Raw genomic sequence first — 14,659 nt, 5'->3', positions numbered from 1 at the left:
ATGCACCTCGTGTATCTTTTCCAGTGATGGGGTGGCACCTGCCTCAGACCCGTAACCAGCTGCCAGGACAGGAGTAAAGGGCGGCTGGACCCCAGCAGTCGGGGGGGGGGGCGGCGAGAGTGCCCAGGGCCAGGGTGGCAGGCTGGCCCCTCTCACCCCACGACACAAGTGCTACCAGGGTGACGGCCGCCACCACTGCGAGGCAGAGGCAGAGCAGCGGGTCAGGGTGGGCCAGGCCTCAGCAGGGGCTGGAGGGATGCCAGGCACTGCCCCAGCTGCTTCCCAGCCCAACACCTCCTGGGTCATATTGCTATCGAATCTATTCACCGTGGGGTCCCTGAGGTCGACTGCCAGCGCTGACATCCCTCCCTCCCTCCCTCCATTCCACAGGGCTGTCCTATTGGTGGGGACACCTACGGCTGTGCTGGGCCTCGCTGTTTCATCCCACACTGTGACAGAGGGCCTGGCTCCCCAGAATGCATCACAGGCGGGGAAACTGAGGGGGGAGGGGGAGGTGGGGAGACCTCGGGGCTGCTGGCTGCCTCCCAGGGCCACCTCCTGCCCTGTCACCAGATCTGGACTAGGGTGGGGGACACTTGCAGGAGGGGAGGGGATGGTGAGGCAGGTCCAGTGGTGGCCAAGGTGACAACAGTCTGAAGGGAGGCTGGGAACAGCAGGGAGCCACAGTCCGGTGCTGGCCAGCGCCAGGAGAGGCAGCCTGGTGGTGGACGCCTCTGAGGAGCCGCAGGGGGCACAGGCTGCTGGTACCCGGCCACTGGGGAGGCCAGCATGGGGTGTGGCCCTTCAGTGCACGTGGCCCGGGTGACCACTGTGTCCCTGTGGGCTCGTCTGCGGGTAGGCGGGGCTCTCCTCCAGGGAAGTTCAAGGGAACAGACGGGCAGAGGCATCCCTGCATCCGAGTGACCGGTCCAAACCCTCTGGCTCAGTCTGGCCACGTGGGTGCGTGGGCCGGTCTCTCCTGGGCCACTGTGCACAGCCGTGGTCACTGCGCCTTGGCCTTGAGCAGCAGCCTTTGCACAGTCTTGTACAGCACGTGGAAGTGCTGTGGGGACACAACACATTAGGGATGGGGACACCCCAGAGCCCCCTGCCCCCGGCTCCCTGCCCAGCAGCTCACCTGGACGGCCGTGTATGCCATGCCGAGGTAGGCTCCGATGCACACGGCCAGCAGCAGGTCAAAGATGGCGGGCTTGACCCTGAGGGACAGTCCGTGCGGTCAAAGAAGCAGAATCGTCACCCCACAGAGCAAGCGAGGTCCCTCAGCTCCAGCCCACCACTCACCTGTAGGCATTCATCACCTGCTTCAGCTGGTCATAGAAGACAAACTCAGGGTCCCTGCCGAGAGACAGCCCCACTCAGTGCCTCCCTGACGGGGGCTCCGTCTGAGAGAGCTCGCCTGGGACGGCAGCCCTTGGGAGGCTGATGCAGGAGCATGATGGCTTTGAGGCTTGCCCAGACTACAGATCAACAGCTCAATTCAGAAAGCTAAAAACATTTTTTCTGTGTGTTTTTGCTCTTGTTTTTTGAGACAGGGTTTCTCTGTGCAGCCCTGGCTGTCCTGAATCTCACTCTGTAGACCAGGCTGGCCTTGAACTCACAGAGATCCGCCTGCCTCTGCCTCTAGAGTGCTGGGATTAAAGGCGTGCGCCACCACTACCCGGCTTAAAAATATGTTTGAAATAGCTAAGAAGGGGACTAGAGATTTCCTGGTCTGCCTGGGAAGTTTTTCCAGAAAAAGATGCAGCCCAGGCCTGGCGTGCACGCTGTCCCTTGGCCTGGTCCTCTGCTGACCTGTGTGGCCCCAGCTGGACTCTGGGAACGTGTCCACTGCTCACCGCTTGTCAGCCTTCACATGGTGCTGCCGCACATCCTTCAGGTAGCGGCTGAGAAAGTGCTCCAGTGTACTCAGGAACGTCCCATCCTTGTCCAGCAGCTGGGCGGCCCGCGGCTGGTTGGTGAGCCAGTCCATGACAGAGTCTAGCTGCTCCTGCTGGACCTGCTGGGGGCAGATGCAGGCTGGGATCCTGCGGGGTCACAACAGGGCTCCCCGTGGTCCCACCCCATACCCACACTTTACCATCTGCTCCGTGAACACTGGCATGTCTGGGGGCGTCCCCTGCAGAGGGAGGGACAGGGTGTGAGGCGGCCAGCAGAGCTTTGTGCACCACAGACACATCTGGCCAGGACCAGATGCTCACCTTCTCTGTCAGGTTGTAGATGACCCGTGTTAGGGCCTCAGCAATGATCCGCGTGTTCCTGGTCAGCGTCTTGGAGTCCACCCGGGACCTTGAGAACAGGGGGTAGGCTCCTCAGACAGGGAAGACCGTCCCCAGTGCCCAGGCTCCGGGGAAAGCTGGTCGCAGGGGCCAGGCCAAAGAGTGCGTCTGATCATGAACACCACACAGGACAGCCAAGGCCCAATGTGGTGGGGGAGCTATGGTGTGGTGTGGGGAGCAGGCAGCGTCTGCAGGGCCCAGGGCGCCCTGCAGGGAATGGTCACCTCAGGGCCCGTCGGGGTGGGGGTGGGCAACCCAGCAGTCAGCCTGAGTGGGTCCAGTTCTCTGTGTGACCAGCTGCTGGCCCTCCCACAGCCTGCTCTTGACTCCCAGCCCCACCCCCACCCTGGACAAGTGCCCACATCCTGCTCCATGTGGTCACACAGCTGTGGCCAGCCTAGGGAGAGTTCCAGAAGATGGCTCTGCTCTCCCTCAAGGAAGGTCCTCAGCAGTGGCTTATGCCCCAGCCCAGAAGTTCTCTCCTTGGAAGAAGCTGAAAGGTACCCCACACAGAAGGTTCTAGAAGGAAGCCCCAGAGAAGGCCCTAGACTCTGACCCCCACAGGTTATTACAGAAGATGCCACCACCCCTCCCCTTCCATGGAAGATTCGAGGTATCCCTCACAGGTTCTGAAGGCTGATCCACCAAAACGTGCTCCCATGGCAGGTTCTAGGAGCTGCCCGTACCCAGGAAAGACCTGGAGGGTGGCTTGTGGGCCTACGGAGCTCCTGTGGGTGGTCACCCCGCCCATGGGCTCTGTCCCGGCAGTCAGCCGCTCACCGCACATCCATGATGCTGCTGCGGGGCCCTGCGCGGTGGCTCTCCAGGTGCGACAGGGTGAAGGCGGGCAGTCTGCGGATGGCGAAGCGCTCGTGCTCCCAGGCCAGCACGTCGTCCGCCAAGTTGATCTTCTTGTGCACCATGGAGAAGCTGACGTCGGGAAACTGGTGCGTGGCCACCGTCTCCAGCTCACGCAGGAAGGCATGCTGCAGCGTGCCCTCCCGAGGTGGCTTGGACACGTGCAGGCGCAGGTGGCTGCCTCGGCCCACGGTGTCCAGGCACAGCACGAAGGCCACGTTATCCTGCAGCAGGCTGGAGTCTGCGGGGCAGGTGTGGGTCAGGGGCACGAGGTCCACTCACCCAGGCCCCCGGGCCCGCCCGCCATGCCCCGCCCCGCCCCGCCATGCCCCGCCCCGCCCCGCCCCGCCCACCTGTGTGGTCCAGGCTGTCCTCCAGCCAGCGCTTGGTGCCCTGGTAGTTGAACTTGCCCCCTCCCGACGCGAAGAACAGGAGGTTGTACCTGCAGGTGTGGGTGTCAAGGGACGCGGCCAGATGGGGCGCACGGAAACCCCAGATCTCTCCAGACCTACCACCAGCTGACACCCCACAACAGGCCAGGGATCCCCAACTGTGACAGCCATATGCGTCCCCAGATGCTGCAGAGGCCCCCGGGAGGCTGCCAAGGACACTCACGTAGAGGACTCTAGATTAGCACTCCGTCCCCAGATGCCAAGGGCCAGCTGACGCACGCCTTGGCTAGAAGGACCCCAGATGTCACAGGCACCCCGTACCCTCACCTGGGAACCACAGCCAAGCTGCCCTGTGATGACACACAGGGCAGCCGCTGAGCCCAGGTTGTCCCTGGCCCCTAAAGCCGACTGGCCACTGTCACACAGGGCTGCCACAGCAGCCGGGACTGGTGCAGGCCGTGAGGGGCAGACAGAGCTGGGCAAGAACTAAGCTGCCCCATGGCTTTAAAGAAGGGCGCTCCCCTCAGCCCCTTCTATCGACTCCTGCCCTGCGGCCACTCTGTGACCAAGAGGAGGCCGAGAACCGGCCGACTGGCTGCCTCCCTCAGGGCTGCAGACTGACGGCCCAGGGCCACCCGGTGTGCTCCAGCTTACGTATGTCAAAACCACTCTCACAGGATCTGTAGCTAACCCTGTGTGACTGTCACAGCTGTGGGCACGGAGTGGGTGGAGATCGGGGTCCAGGCCACCCCAGAGCTGAGGAAAGAGGCTGGCCGCAGCCACTCCCTCCCAGGGACCAGCAGCATCCGGTGTGGGATGGACAGTGGGGTGGCCTGAGGACCGCCCCCCACAGTGGCACTCACGCTGCGTGTGTGCGCTTGTACGTGTAGAGGCGTGAGAAGAGACGAGCCAACTCCAGCAGCACTGAGATCCCACTGCCGTTCGAGTCCGCGCCCAGAGACAGCCACTGCGGGCAGAGGGTGAGTTAGCCATGCCCCTGCAGGCCAGGCTCGCCCACCTGCCCACTCGGTGCCAAGCCGCACGTCGGGGCGCGAGAGGCACAAGGGAGCCGAGCTGTGAAAACCCGCTGGGCCGAGCGTGGAGGCCACACCTTTAACCCCAGCTCTCAGGAGGCTGAGGCAGGGGGATTTCTCTTAGTTCTAGGACAGCCAGAGCTTTGAGAGAGCAAGCCCTAATGTTTCCTTCCGTAAGAGCTGCTGTGCTCACCAGGGGTTGGGCATTCCCACCCTGCATCACCCCACACGCTGGTGCCTGGAGCCGCTGGCAGCCACCGCCCTGCCGCGCCTGTGAGGAGTCCCCATCCCTTCCTGGGCCTGCACACCGGTACTTACCGGGGCCACCCCGAAGGCATCGTAGTGAGCCACGATGACAATAGTGGGGAGATCCTCACCTCCCAGCCCTGTCAGCCGCCCCTGTGGAGAGACAGAGATGGAACGGTGAATCCAGACGCCCAGGACAGCCTGGTTGTGGTGCCCAAGGTCACCCTGGTGTGCTGTGAGCTCCTGCAGTTTGACGGTCCCCTCAGCCCCCTCCCACAGGGTGGTGGCCCCCAATGGACAAAGGCACAAACTGCTTGGCCCTGGATGGGGGTGCACAGCCAGGCTGCGCCTGCCCAAGTCCCCCGGTCCTCCACACGCCTGTTGCTTCCTGCGGCCTGCACTCCAGCCCAGCCCGGCCGCCCCACCAGCCCGGCCGCCCCGCCAGCCCAACCCACTCATCCTGTAGCTCTGAGCACCCCGACCACAGAACTCCAAGCATGGGGTTTTCTTTTTCTTTTATTAAAACAGGGTCTCCTGTATCCCAGGCCAGCCTTGGACTCACTATGCAGCAGAGGATGGCCCTGCGCTCCTGATCCTCCTGCCTCAGCCTCCCAGGTGTGTGCTACCAGGCCTGGGTTATGTGATGCTGGGCAAGTGCTCCCCACTGGGCCACAGCCCCGGCCTGAAGTCAAGTTCCTGGGTCACCACCACCTCCTGCATGCAGCAGAGGCATGGCTGGACCTCAGGGATCAGGGTGCAGGCTGTGCAAAGGCCCTGGGGCAGGCTGAGGGGCAGCATGACAGGTGCTCACCTCCACGCTGGTGATCAGCCAGTCGCTCACCGCCTGGCTCTGGGCTCCGCTGGTCACCATCTGGAAACCGTTGGCCGTGGCCGTGTGCAGCAGCACTGGGGACACAGGGGTAAGTCACCTGGGTCTACGGCCAGGGTCACAGCTGGGGTGGAGACCGCAAACAGAGGCCCAGGACAGCCCCAGCCATGGACACGGGGACACACGCACCCTCCGGCAGCCTAGCTCACCTTCAGCAGCAGAGGCAGAGCCCTGGGAGGCGGAGGCGGCCTGGGTCTGCTCGTAGATGGACAGCAGGGCCTCATCTTCCACAGCAAAGTACACGGGGACCACGGTCTCCATGGCCAGCATCTCAGGCTCGATCTCCATGAATTGCTGTGGGGAGCACATGCATTCAGGGGACCGCGGCCACCCTGGAGTGGCTCCCCATCTCAGCTCCCTTCCTGAACGGCAGAGAACACAGCCCAGTGTCCTCAGGGACAAGTCACCACCGTCAAGACTCAGGAAGGCAAAGCCAGCGGCGGCTCAGGGGCACACAGCAGAGGCCACCTGAGGGACAGGGACGGGATGGGGATGGTGGCACAGCTCACCCGGACAACGTCCTGGGGCACGGCGGCCATGGCCCGGGGCAGGATGATGACCACAGCGCCCGCGGACTGTCGCAAGGCCTTCTGGTAGTGCTCATAGGAGAAGTCCAGAAGCCGCATAAGCACGCAGCGGCGGCTCAGCACGTCAGCATCCACTGTGCGCGCCTCCGTGTTGAGTACCGCATTCCGTGTGCCTGTGGGGACACGGGGTCACAGCATCACAACCCAGGGTCAGGGTCCTGCACCTGTCACAGCTGCCGGCCTCCCAGCGTATGGACACCGTCTGGGGCCTCCACGTCAGCACACAGGCCATGGGGAGTGGCTCTTGTGAGACAGGCCTGGGACACCTGCCACACGGCCCTGTGAGGGCCAGCTGGGTCCTTAGGGGTCTGCACGGGCCAGAGGACAGCGGTGAACCACCATGGACCTCAGGCCACAGTGGGCAGCTCCCTCTAGGAACCACAATCCCCTGCGCCCTACAACACACTCACAGCCAGAATGGCGGCACAGTACAGAGCGGAGCTTCATAAATGCTCGGTTCCCCAAGGGTGATGGCAGGCAGCACCCCTAGACACACATGGCCAGGAGGGGGCAGAGAATGGCTATACAGACTGAGGGTCACAGCTCAGTGTGGAGGGACTTGATCCTGGTGGGGTGTCCAGGTTGGTCACCTGGACACTGACACCCAAACTACCATGAAACCTTCCGACCCAAGTGTCAAAGGCATGCAGTGGCTGGGTTTGGGATAGTTCCTGTGTGACCACTCCTCAGCCACATGGGGTGAACTGCACCCCAGGACGGCAGCTGGATGAGTCCCTGATGCTCACAGGCCGGAAAAGCTTAGAAATGGCCGTGACCTGAACCCACAGGGTGCCTCAGGCCCAGGACCCGCTGAGGCCCTGCTCTGACTTTCCAGGAATGCAGTCGGGGCGGGGGTGGGGCAGGGCCTGCCAGGGACAACCGTCCTGGAAGCCAGCACTGGCCAGGTGTCCTGTGGACACCCGGCTCCTTCCAGGTCTCGCCCCACACCTGTGGGAATCCTACAGAGAGAAACAACACTCCTCCCTCTTCATCCTGTTCCTGGCCTCTGAGGGCGGCTCAGACGCCAGCTCTTCCTCCGGGTCCCTACAATGTCCCCCAGAAAGCCAGAGCTATGGCAGGGCAGCATTGTGCACCTGGCTCTGTTCCTGGTGGGGATGTGACATGGAGCCCCAGTGGGCAGCACTGCCCAGGCACAGGTCCCCAGGACTCCCCCAAACCACCATGCTCCCCCTAGGAGGGCGACCAGGCCTGTGACCTGACCTATGGAAAACCCAGCCACAACCCCACCCATGCAGTACGGCCCTCTGCAGACATCTGCAGGGCAGGGATGCCGTGAAGGCAGGCGCAGGTGCACTGAGCAGGCTTCTCCCCGTGGCTGGCTGCTCAGCTCGCTGGTGTCAGTGACCAAGTGTCAATAAAACTTTATCCACAAGTGCAGGGGAAGCCAAGCCTCATCAGCTGGCTCCAGGCTTGTGAGGGGAAGACAGACCTCAGAGCCACCAGGCCGACAAGATGCTGAAGTCCTGCCCCAAGCGCCATGATGACAAGAAGGTGGGTCCTAAGGAGGCCAGAGTCCACAGCAGGAGGGACGGTGGCCTCAGTCACACCCCACTACAAGCCTCCCTTCCCCCATGTCTTTTATTTCTCAACAAGACCCAGGGGAAGTTGGGCAAGGGGAGCTGCAGTGAGGCTGGGTAGCAGTTTGGGGCTGAGGGGACCCCAAGGGACTTATGCCCAGGGTTTCTCAAGACCTGCTCTGGCTGGCTGGTCTATCATGGTCTCCAGGGGTGCAGGAGCCCCATAGTTCATATCCAGCCAGGGATGGGAGAGGTTGTATGTCGGGCGTGTGGTCCACTGAGAACAGGAGCTTACACACCAGTGCATCCAAGGGGCGGATGTGGGGGCCACGGGTGTGTGAGCTGGGCATGGGCGTCAGTGGTCTAGGAACTACCCTCTGGACCATGGAATGCTCTGGAACGACTCTAGGAGCTCAAGAGCTATGTTGCCCAGCTTGGTAGCCACCGGCTCCATGTTGCATCTTGGGTGTGTCCCCGGCCACTTGGTGGTAACCCACTGTGGATGACACTTCAGAAGATACTAGGCCATAAGGGACTATAACACTGGGGACACCTGACCACCTACTGCTGGCCCTGTGGACCCAGCCTAGGACGACGCTCATCCTATGGTGCCCTGGGTGCCAGGGCACTGTGTCAGAGCACTGTTCTTGGCCCTGCGAGGCATTGGGTAGCCACCCGGCCTCCATCCCACTCCAGGGTCCCCAAGCAGGGGCGGCCAATGTGGCCCCCAACATGGCAATGCTCCTTTAAAGAGAAATAACATAATTCTGGGCACAAGGGCCCGTGGGGTCGGCACAGAGAGGGTGGGGGTGTGGAGACCCAGGCTGGCACACTCGCTCCACAATCCCCCCTCACCCTCCCTCCCGCCCCGCGCGCAAACTAAATACCAGAGGTTCTGGAAGGCCAGGAAGAGGGAGGCTTTAAGAGGCTCAAGACCCAGGCATGAGGACAGAGACCCCGGGGAACCCTGGCGAGGGGCAGGGAGCAGAGCAAAGGGGCGGAAGGGTGGTGCTGTGGGAACCAAGGCGCCGGGGGACCCCAGGACAGCAGGCCTGGAGTAACCAGTGACAGAGAGGAGATCAGGGTGACGGGGGGGTCAAAGAGAGGCGGGAATCCGGGTGACAAGAGTCAGTGTGACAGCAGGGAGCCTGAGGGGACAGGGAGACGTGGGACTGCCAGGAAGGGGGTCAGTGTCAGCGGGGAGATGAGGTAACAGTCGGGGGTCCTCGGCATGACAGCGTGAGGATCGCGGTGACTGGGGGACCCGTGTGGCAGTGGGGAGGACGGCGGCGACAGGGGACGGGATCAGGGGTCGCGCACCGTACGGCTGGCCCTGCAGGTCGTACTGCTGCATGCGGTACACGGTGAACTCGTGCGCGGCGTCGGCAGCGGGCAGCGGCGGCGCCACGAGCAGCAGCACGGCGGGCAGGAAGACGATGAAGCCGAGCGGCAGGCAGGACGCCTTCAGCACGTTCTCCAGCACCTCGCCCGCTTCCTCCAGCATCCCGGCGGGCGGCAGGCCGCAGAGGCGGCAAGGACGGCGGCAGACGGCGACGGGAGGCGGCCGAGACTTCGCGGACTCAGCTCGGCATGGGCGGCCGATGAGGTCCTTCGGGCAGAGCCACGGACAGCCCGCGCCTACCCAAGGGTCCTTCGGGCAGCGCTGCGGACGGCTCTAAGAGCCGCGCGGCCTGCTGGGAAATGTAGTCTTTCTCGTGAGTAAGCCCCGCTATAGACGGCCCCCGCCCGCGGGGCAATCCTGGGAGTTGTAGGCACACTGAGACTCGCGCTAAGACCTCTCAGGAGCTGTAGTAGTCATCGAGCGCGGAGCACCCTGGGAGTTGTAGTCCCACTGTGGTGCTCTCAAAACGAAGCTATGGCGGACAGTCTACCGCTACTGAACTCATAAACTCCAAGTCGCAAAACACCGATAGTTTAAAAAAAAAACTATTAAAAATGTTTTCAGTAAAGCTTGCTTAAGCCGTGTGTTTGGAGTCGTTAGTGAGATCAAAGACCGAAAGTGCAGGACGTGACCTTGCGACCCGGATGGAAGTAGAGCAGGCATGAGAAAGTGCCCGGCTGATGCCTTGGTTCTCCTGGGAATTGTAGTCCTGTCGGGCAAGCACAAAGGATGATGGGAACTGGAGTCGTTCTGTAGTCTCTGAAAGGGGAGGTTAAAACGCGCAAAAGAGCAGATATGAAACTTAATGAGGAATCAGATCTTTGTCTTGAAGGTGCCTAGAGCCCCGACCACAAGACGTGGCATCCAGTGGGTGTCTACAGGATTCTGAAGGGAATGAACGAGAAGATGGCTAAAAAATAAATAGAATTCGTGGCAGGTGGTAAGGTTAGGTAAGGCAGGAATTGGCACGGGCTTTAGTGGCAGTGGGGAGATCGATATGGCAATAGTGGAGCTAGTGTGACGGTAGGGAGGTCTTCATTATCCCTATTCATATTTGGGACATATTTAACCTAAAATTTTTGGTTCGCCTACTGCAAATTCAAATTTAATTTCGGAGTACCCAATATTGCTATGGATTTGACCAGTCCCAGTGACTTCGGTTAGGGTAATTTAAGGTGTGAATTAAAATTATATGTCACTCACACCTCTAGGAATACAATAAATAAGAAATAAATGACCAAACACTGCCACCCACCCACCACCAGACACAGATAAGAATTCAGTATGAGAACTGGTGTGAGCTTTGAGTAAGGTTTGCAGTAGGTACTTGATAAGCTTTCGAAGAATGCTCCAAGCTTGTGGAGAACTTGGGGATGATGCCTTCTCTGATGGCCTTAGGTGAGAAAGCAGATTCTAAGATTCAGACTACTGGCCTTGTCCCAGAGAGTGATTAGTCTGCAAGAAGTGGATGCCAAGTGTATACCGAGGCCACAACCCATTGGAGATAAAAGTGTAGAAAAGTCAACAGATGTGTGCCCAGAACCTTGGGCTTCTCCTACCCAGAACTGAGTGGCAATCACTGCCATCCTTACGGTCACTGTCGGTGGGACCCGGTTACAACACACTGAGAAACTGAATGTGTGGGTTTCCTTCATTTTAATGATCTTACACAGCCCTGCATGGCTCTTAGCTGCACTATGGAACAGTGAGGTCCACGGTCCCCTGTCACAGCACATCACCATGGTTCAGAAACGGAAGGGTGAGTCCACGGGGTTACAGGACCAGGTCAAGATATTGCCCCAGACCTGGGGTGGGTGGGTCCATTCTCCCCACATACACAGAGAAGCTGAGCTAGAGACAGGAGGTCATGGGGGCGGGCTGCCTGTCCCAATGGGGAAGTCACCATGGAGGGGGATGATTGACTGGTGTGTCCCCCAGCTCCACTCCTTCTTGCAACATCTCAGCAAGGTGGCTGCCTTCAGACAAATGGGGTAGGCGCCCCTCCATCTCAGCACCCTCACAGAGCACTGTGCACAGTGTGACAGAAGCCCCCACCCCCTTCCCAGACACACACACGCACACACTCACACACACGTGTGACTAAGAGGGAACCAGAGTGCGCTGTCCTGTTGGTGAACTCAGGCATGGTGTGTCCCCTTCACGTCCTGGTGAAGGTGAGGTGAGGACCAGACTGAGGCCCAGACCCTCTGGATCTGGTTCTGGCCACTCTCTGCTCTGCCAGACATTCAGCATGGGGAGGCTCCGTGAACAGACCCTGGGACCTGCTGGCATGGCCAGGATCGTGTGTCCAGTCCCTTCTCACCTCTCCCGGGAGGGTCTGTAGAGTGTTCATCCTGGCAGCTGGACCGTCCAAGCTCTAGACGCTCCGGACACTGGAAATGCTGGACAGCGGCTCTCGCATCTTGAAGCTGAGCGATCGGGAAGCCCGAAAACTGTCTCTTGTCCTTAGCGAGCTGTCGGTGGTGGACGCACCGGAGTGGACCTCGGTGATCCGGGTCAGGCAGTCACCAGGACCCCGCAGGCCTAACCAGAGACAGCCGCAGCAGAGGAAGGCCAGTACTGCGCGCTGCACCTCGCGGCTGCGGAAGGAGTAGATGAGGGGGTTGATGGCAGAATTGAGCACGGCCAGGGCCAGGATCCAGTCCATGCCACGTAGGTACTCCTGGGCCCAGACGTTGGAACCGAAGATGTCGGCCAGGAGCAGGCCAAACAGGGGACCCCAGCACACCACAAAGGCCACCAAAATCATCAGCACAGTGTTGAGCAGCCGGCGGGCCTTGCGGCGGGCCGGAGGACGCGGGGACTTCTGCCCATTGGCCCGGACCACCCTAAAGATGGCCCCATAGAGGCCCAGGATGGCCACCAGGATGAGGGCGAAGACCACCACGCAGAAGAGCACGTAGCCCTTGGAGTAGAGGGGCAGCAAGCTGCTGCACCGCGGGAAGGCACACACGCAGTTCCAGCCCAGGAGAGGCAGCAGGCCCAGCGTGGCCGCCAGCAGCCAGCACAGCCCGATGCAGCCGTACACGCGGCTGGTCTTGGTGGCCCCGCTCTCGGCCACCCGCACCATGGTGGCGAAGCGCTCGCCGGCCGTGAAGAGCAGGCTGAAGGTGGACGCGGCCAGGGCCATGAAGAGCAGGCCCTCCCGCAGGAACCAGTGCGCGGGGGACAGCTGGAAGGTGCGCGTCCCCGACAGCAGCACGTTGACCAGGTAGGCCAGGCCGGTGAGCAGGTCGCTCAGCGTGATGTTCAGCAGGCAGTAGTACACCCAGCGGCGCGACCGCATGCGGGTGGCGATGGCGGCCAGCACCACCGCGTTCTCCAGCACCACCAGGCAGCCGGCCGCCACCGACGGCCCCCGCAGCGTGCCCAGGCCGCCACCGTCCTCGGGGCCCCCGCGGCCGGCCAGCCGCCCACTGTGGTTGTAGTGCAGGACAATGAGGTGGCTGTGACCACTGGCCGCCAGCCGGTGACAGGACCAGGTGCTGATGTTCATGGCCTCCCGCGGGGACAGACTGACAGAGGCCCCCAGCAGGGTGGAGTTGCAAGCCTGGCCTGGGTTTCCTGTTGTTTGAAATTTCCTGTTATGCTCAAGGTGCCCCCGGTGGGCGGGGGCGAGGCCAGGGCAGGGAGGGGCACCCTGAGCGACGGTTGAGGGGGGCCGGAGGAGCCCTCCCGCACTCTCAGCCCTGCCCAGTGTCCCCTTCCCCGGTCCCGAGGACAATGGGCACCGCCTGGCACCTGCCCAGTCCCAGGAACCAACTGTTCCCAGCGTGCTTACATGCAGCAGGTGCTTAATAAATGTTTGTCGCCCATACACAGAAGGTCCATCTTACGTGTTTTCACTTGTATGCAGCCAGGGTGATGTCACCCAAACCCACCGAGGGCCACCAATGCACAGAAGGTGATTCATAATTTTTATTTTATTTATTTATTTATTTATTTTTTTGGTTTTTCGAGACAGGGTTTCTCTGTGTAGCTTTGCGCCTTTCCTGGGACTCACTTGGTAGCCCAGGCTGGCCTCGAACTCACAGAGATCCGCCTGGCTCTGCCTCCCGAGTGCTGGGATTAAAGGCGTGCGCCACCACTGCCCGGCTGATTCATAATTTTTAAAAAAGTCTTGTTACGTTTATTTATTTATGGTGTGTAGGGGTGTGCATGTGCCACACCACAGGCAGAGCTCAGAGGGTGATTTACAGGAGTGAGTTCTCTCCTACCACCATGTGGGTCCCAGAACCGAACTCTGGTTGCCAGGGCTTGGCCACAAGCACCTTTATCCCCTGAGTCATTCACTGGTGCTTAATGTTCAGTGACCATACACGGCAGGTGCTTAATCAGGGTTTGATGTGTGTACACAGAGGTGCTCAATAAATGTGTAACAGCGCAGGCCTTTAAGCCCAGCACTCGGGAGGCAGAGGCAGGCGGATTTCTGCGAGTTCCAGGCCAGCCAGGGCTACATATTAGAGAGCCCTGTGTTAAAAAATAAATAAAATAATAATAATAATATGTGCCACCCCTACAGAGTAGGTGCTTAATTAATGTCACGGGGGGGGGGGGGAATAGTCATCCCCACACACCAGGCGCTTGGCCAGGGATGTGTTTCTTGTACCAGGGACACTTAATAAACGTTTGTCACCCTTCCACACACACCAAGTGCTTAATAAATGTCACCCAAACACAGTAGGCGCCTAATCAATGTGCAGAAGCACCTGTAACTCCCGGGCAGGGCCGACTCAGGACCATTTTGCATTCAGCTTTGCTAGGAGGGCAAACTGAGGCCGGCAGGAGGCTGTGCGGCATCCGGTACCCGGGCAGGGGGCGACCGCGTCCCGAAATGGGGAGGGGTGGGGAAACGGGGTCTCCCGCAGGGGCGCGGGGTAGCTATGAGGGAGAAGGGCGCCCAGGGGGTCGGGTGTCCTCTGGGGTTCCGGGGAAGGGCAGGGCGGGGACCCCGCTTCCGGCACCCCGCGCCCCGGGTCACCGGTCACCAACGCCCGGGGCCACTTGGGAGGGCCCGGGGCGGGCGACTGCGGAGGGGCGGGACCCAGCCTGGGTGTCAATCACAGGTGTCAATCACAGGGGCTGAGCCAGACCAGGAGCGGAGCCTTCCCCGCGCTGAGCCCCGATCCCGGCCTCGGTCCTTCCCCGCGCTGAGCCCCGATCCCGGCCTCGGTCCTTCCCCGCGCTGAGCCCCTATCCCGGCCTTCCCCGTGCTGAGCCCCGATCCCGGCCTTCCCCGTGCTGAGTCCCGATCCCGGCCTTCCCCGCGCTGAGCCTGGATCCCAGGGTCACCTCAGGCTGACGATCATCACACTAGAGTGCAGCCCTCCCTCTGACCTGGGATCCACGTGAGGCCCAGATCCCGCCCAGTGCCCTGGGCCCCTTTTCACTGACT

At 61.2% G+C, this 14,659-nt stretch overlaps 2 protein-coding genes across 2 annotated transcripts; both read right to left on the bottom strand.

Annotated features, from left to right (window-relative positions):
* Positions 1 to 625: 625 nt before the first annotated feature.
* Positions 626 to 9,499, bottom strand: Ncln (nicalin). Its single transcript, XM_059251716.1, has 14 exons — positions 9,162 to 9,499; positions 6,226 to 6,416; positions 5,866 to 6,010; positions 5,639 to 5,733; positions 4,900 to 4,980; positions 4,411 to 4,514; positions 3,509 to 3,597; positions 3,078 to 3,396; positions 2,220 to 2,307; positions 2,099 to 2,137; positions 1,857 to 2,020; positions 1,303 to 1,356; positions 1,139 to 1,217; positions 626 to 1,063 (listed from the first exon to the last, which is right to left on the bottom strand). The coding sequence occupies exons 1-14, from the start codon at positions 9,343 to 9,345 to the stop codon at positions 1,004 to 1,006; spliced, it is 1,692 nt and encodes a 563-aa protein (XP_059107699.1). The 5' UTR covers positions 9,346 to 9,499; the 3' UTR covers positions 626 to 1,003.
* Positions 9,500 to 10,922: 1,423 nt separating this feature from the next.
* S1pr4 (sphingosine-1-phosphate receptor 4) lies at positions 10,923 to 12,775 on the bottom strand. Its single transcript, XM_059252082.1, has one exon. It carries the CDS (start codon positions 12,758 to 12,760, stop codon positions 11,621 to 11,623), a length of 1,140 nt encoding a protein of 379 aa, XP_059108065.1. The 5' UTR covers positions 12,761 to 12,775; the 3' UTR covers positions 10,923 to 11,620.
* Positions 12,776 to 14,659: the final 1,884 nt, after the last annotated feature.

Source organism: Peromyscus eremicus, unplaced genomic scaffold, assembly GCF_949786415.1.
Source record: "Peromyscus eremicus unplaced genomic scaffold, PerEre_H2_v1 PerEre#2#chr22_unloc_1, whole genome shotgun sequence".
NCBI lineage: Eukaryota > Metazoa > Chordata > Mammalia > Rodentia > Cricetidae > Peromyscus > Peromyscus eremicus.
Note: the sequence above shows the minus strand (reverse complement) of the source record. Positions and strands in the feature narration are given on the sequence as shown.

Bases quoted from the DNA above. Each gene is read 5' to 3' on its own strand.
- S1pr4 (XM_059252082.1), bottom strand. From the start codon at position 12,760: ATGAACATCAGCACCTGGTCCTGTCACCGGCTGGCGGCCAGTGGTCAC.
- Ncln (XM_059251716.1), bottom strand. From the start codon at position 9,345: ATGCTGGAGGAAGCGGGCGAGGTGCTGGAGAACGTGCTGAAGGCGTCC. The intron at 3,598-4,410 runs GTGAGTGCCACT...CCACACCTGCAG, and splicing joins TACAAGCGCACACACGCAGC to GTACAACCTCCTGTTCTTCG. The intron at 2,021-2,098 runs GTAAAGTGTGGG...ATCTGCCCCCAG, and splicing joins CAGTGTTCACGGAGCAGATG to CAGGTCCAGCAGGAGCAGCT.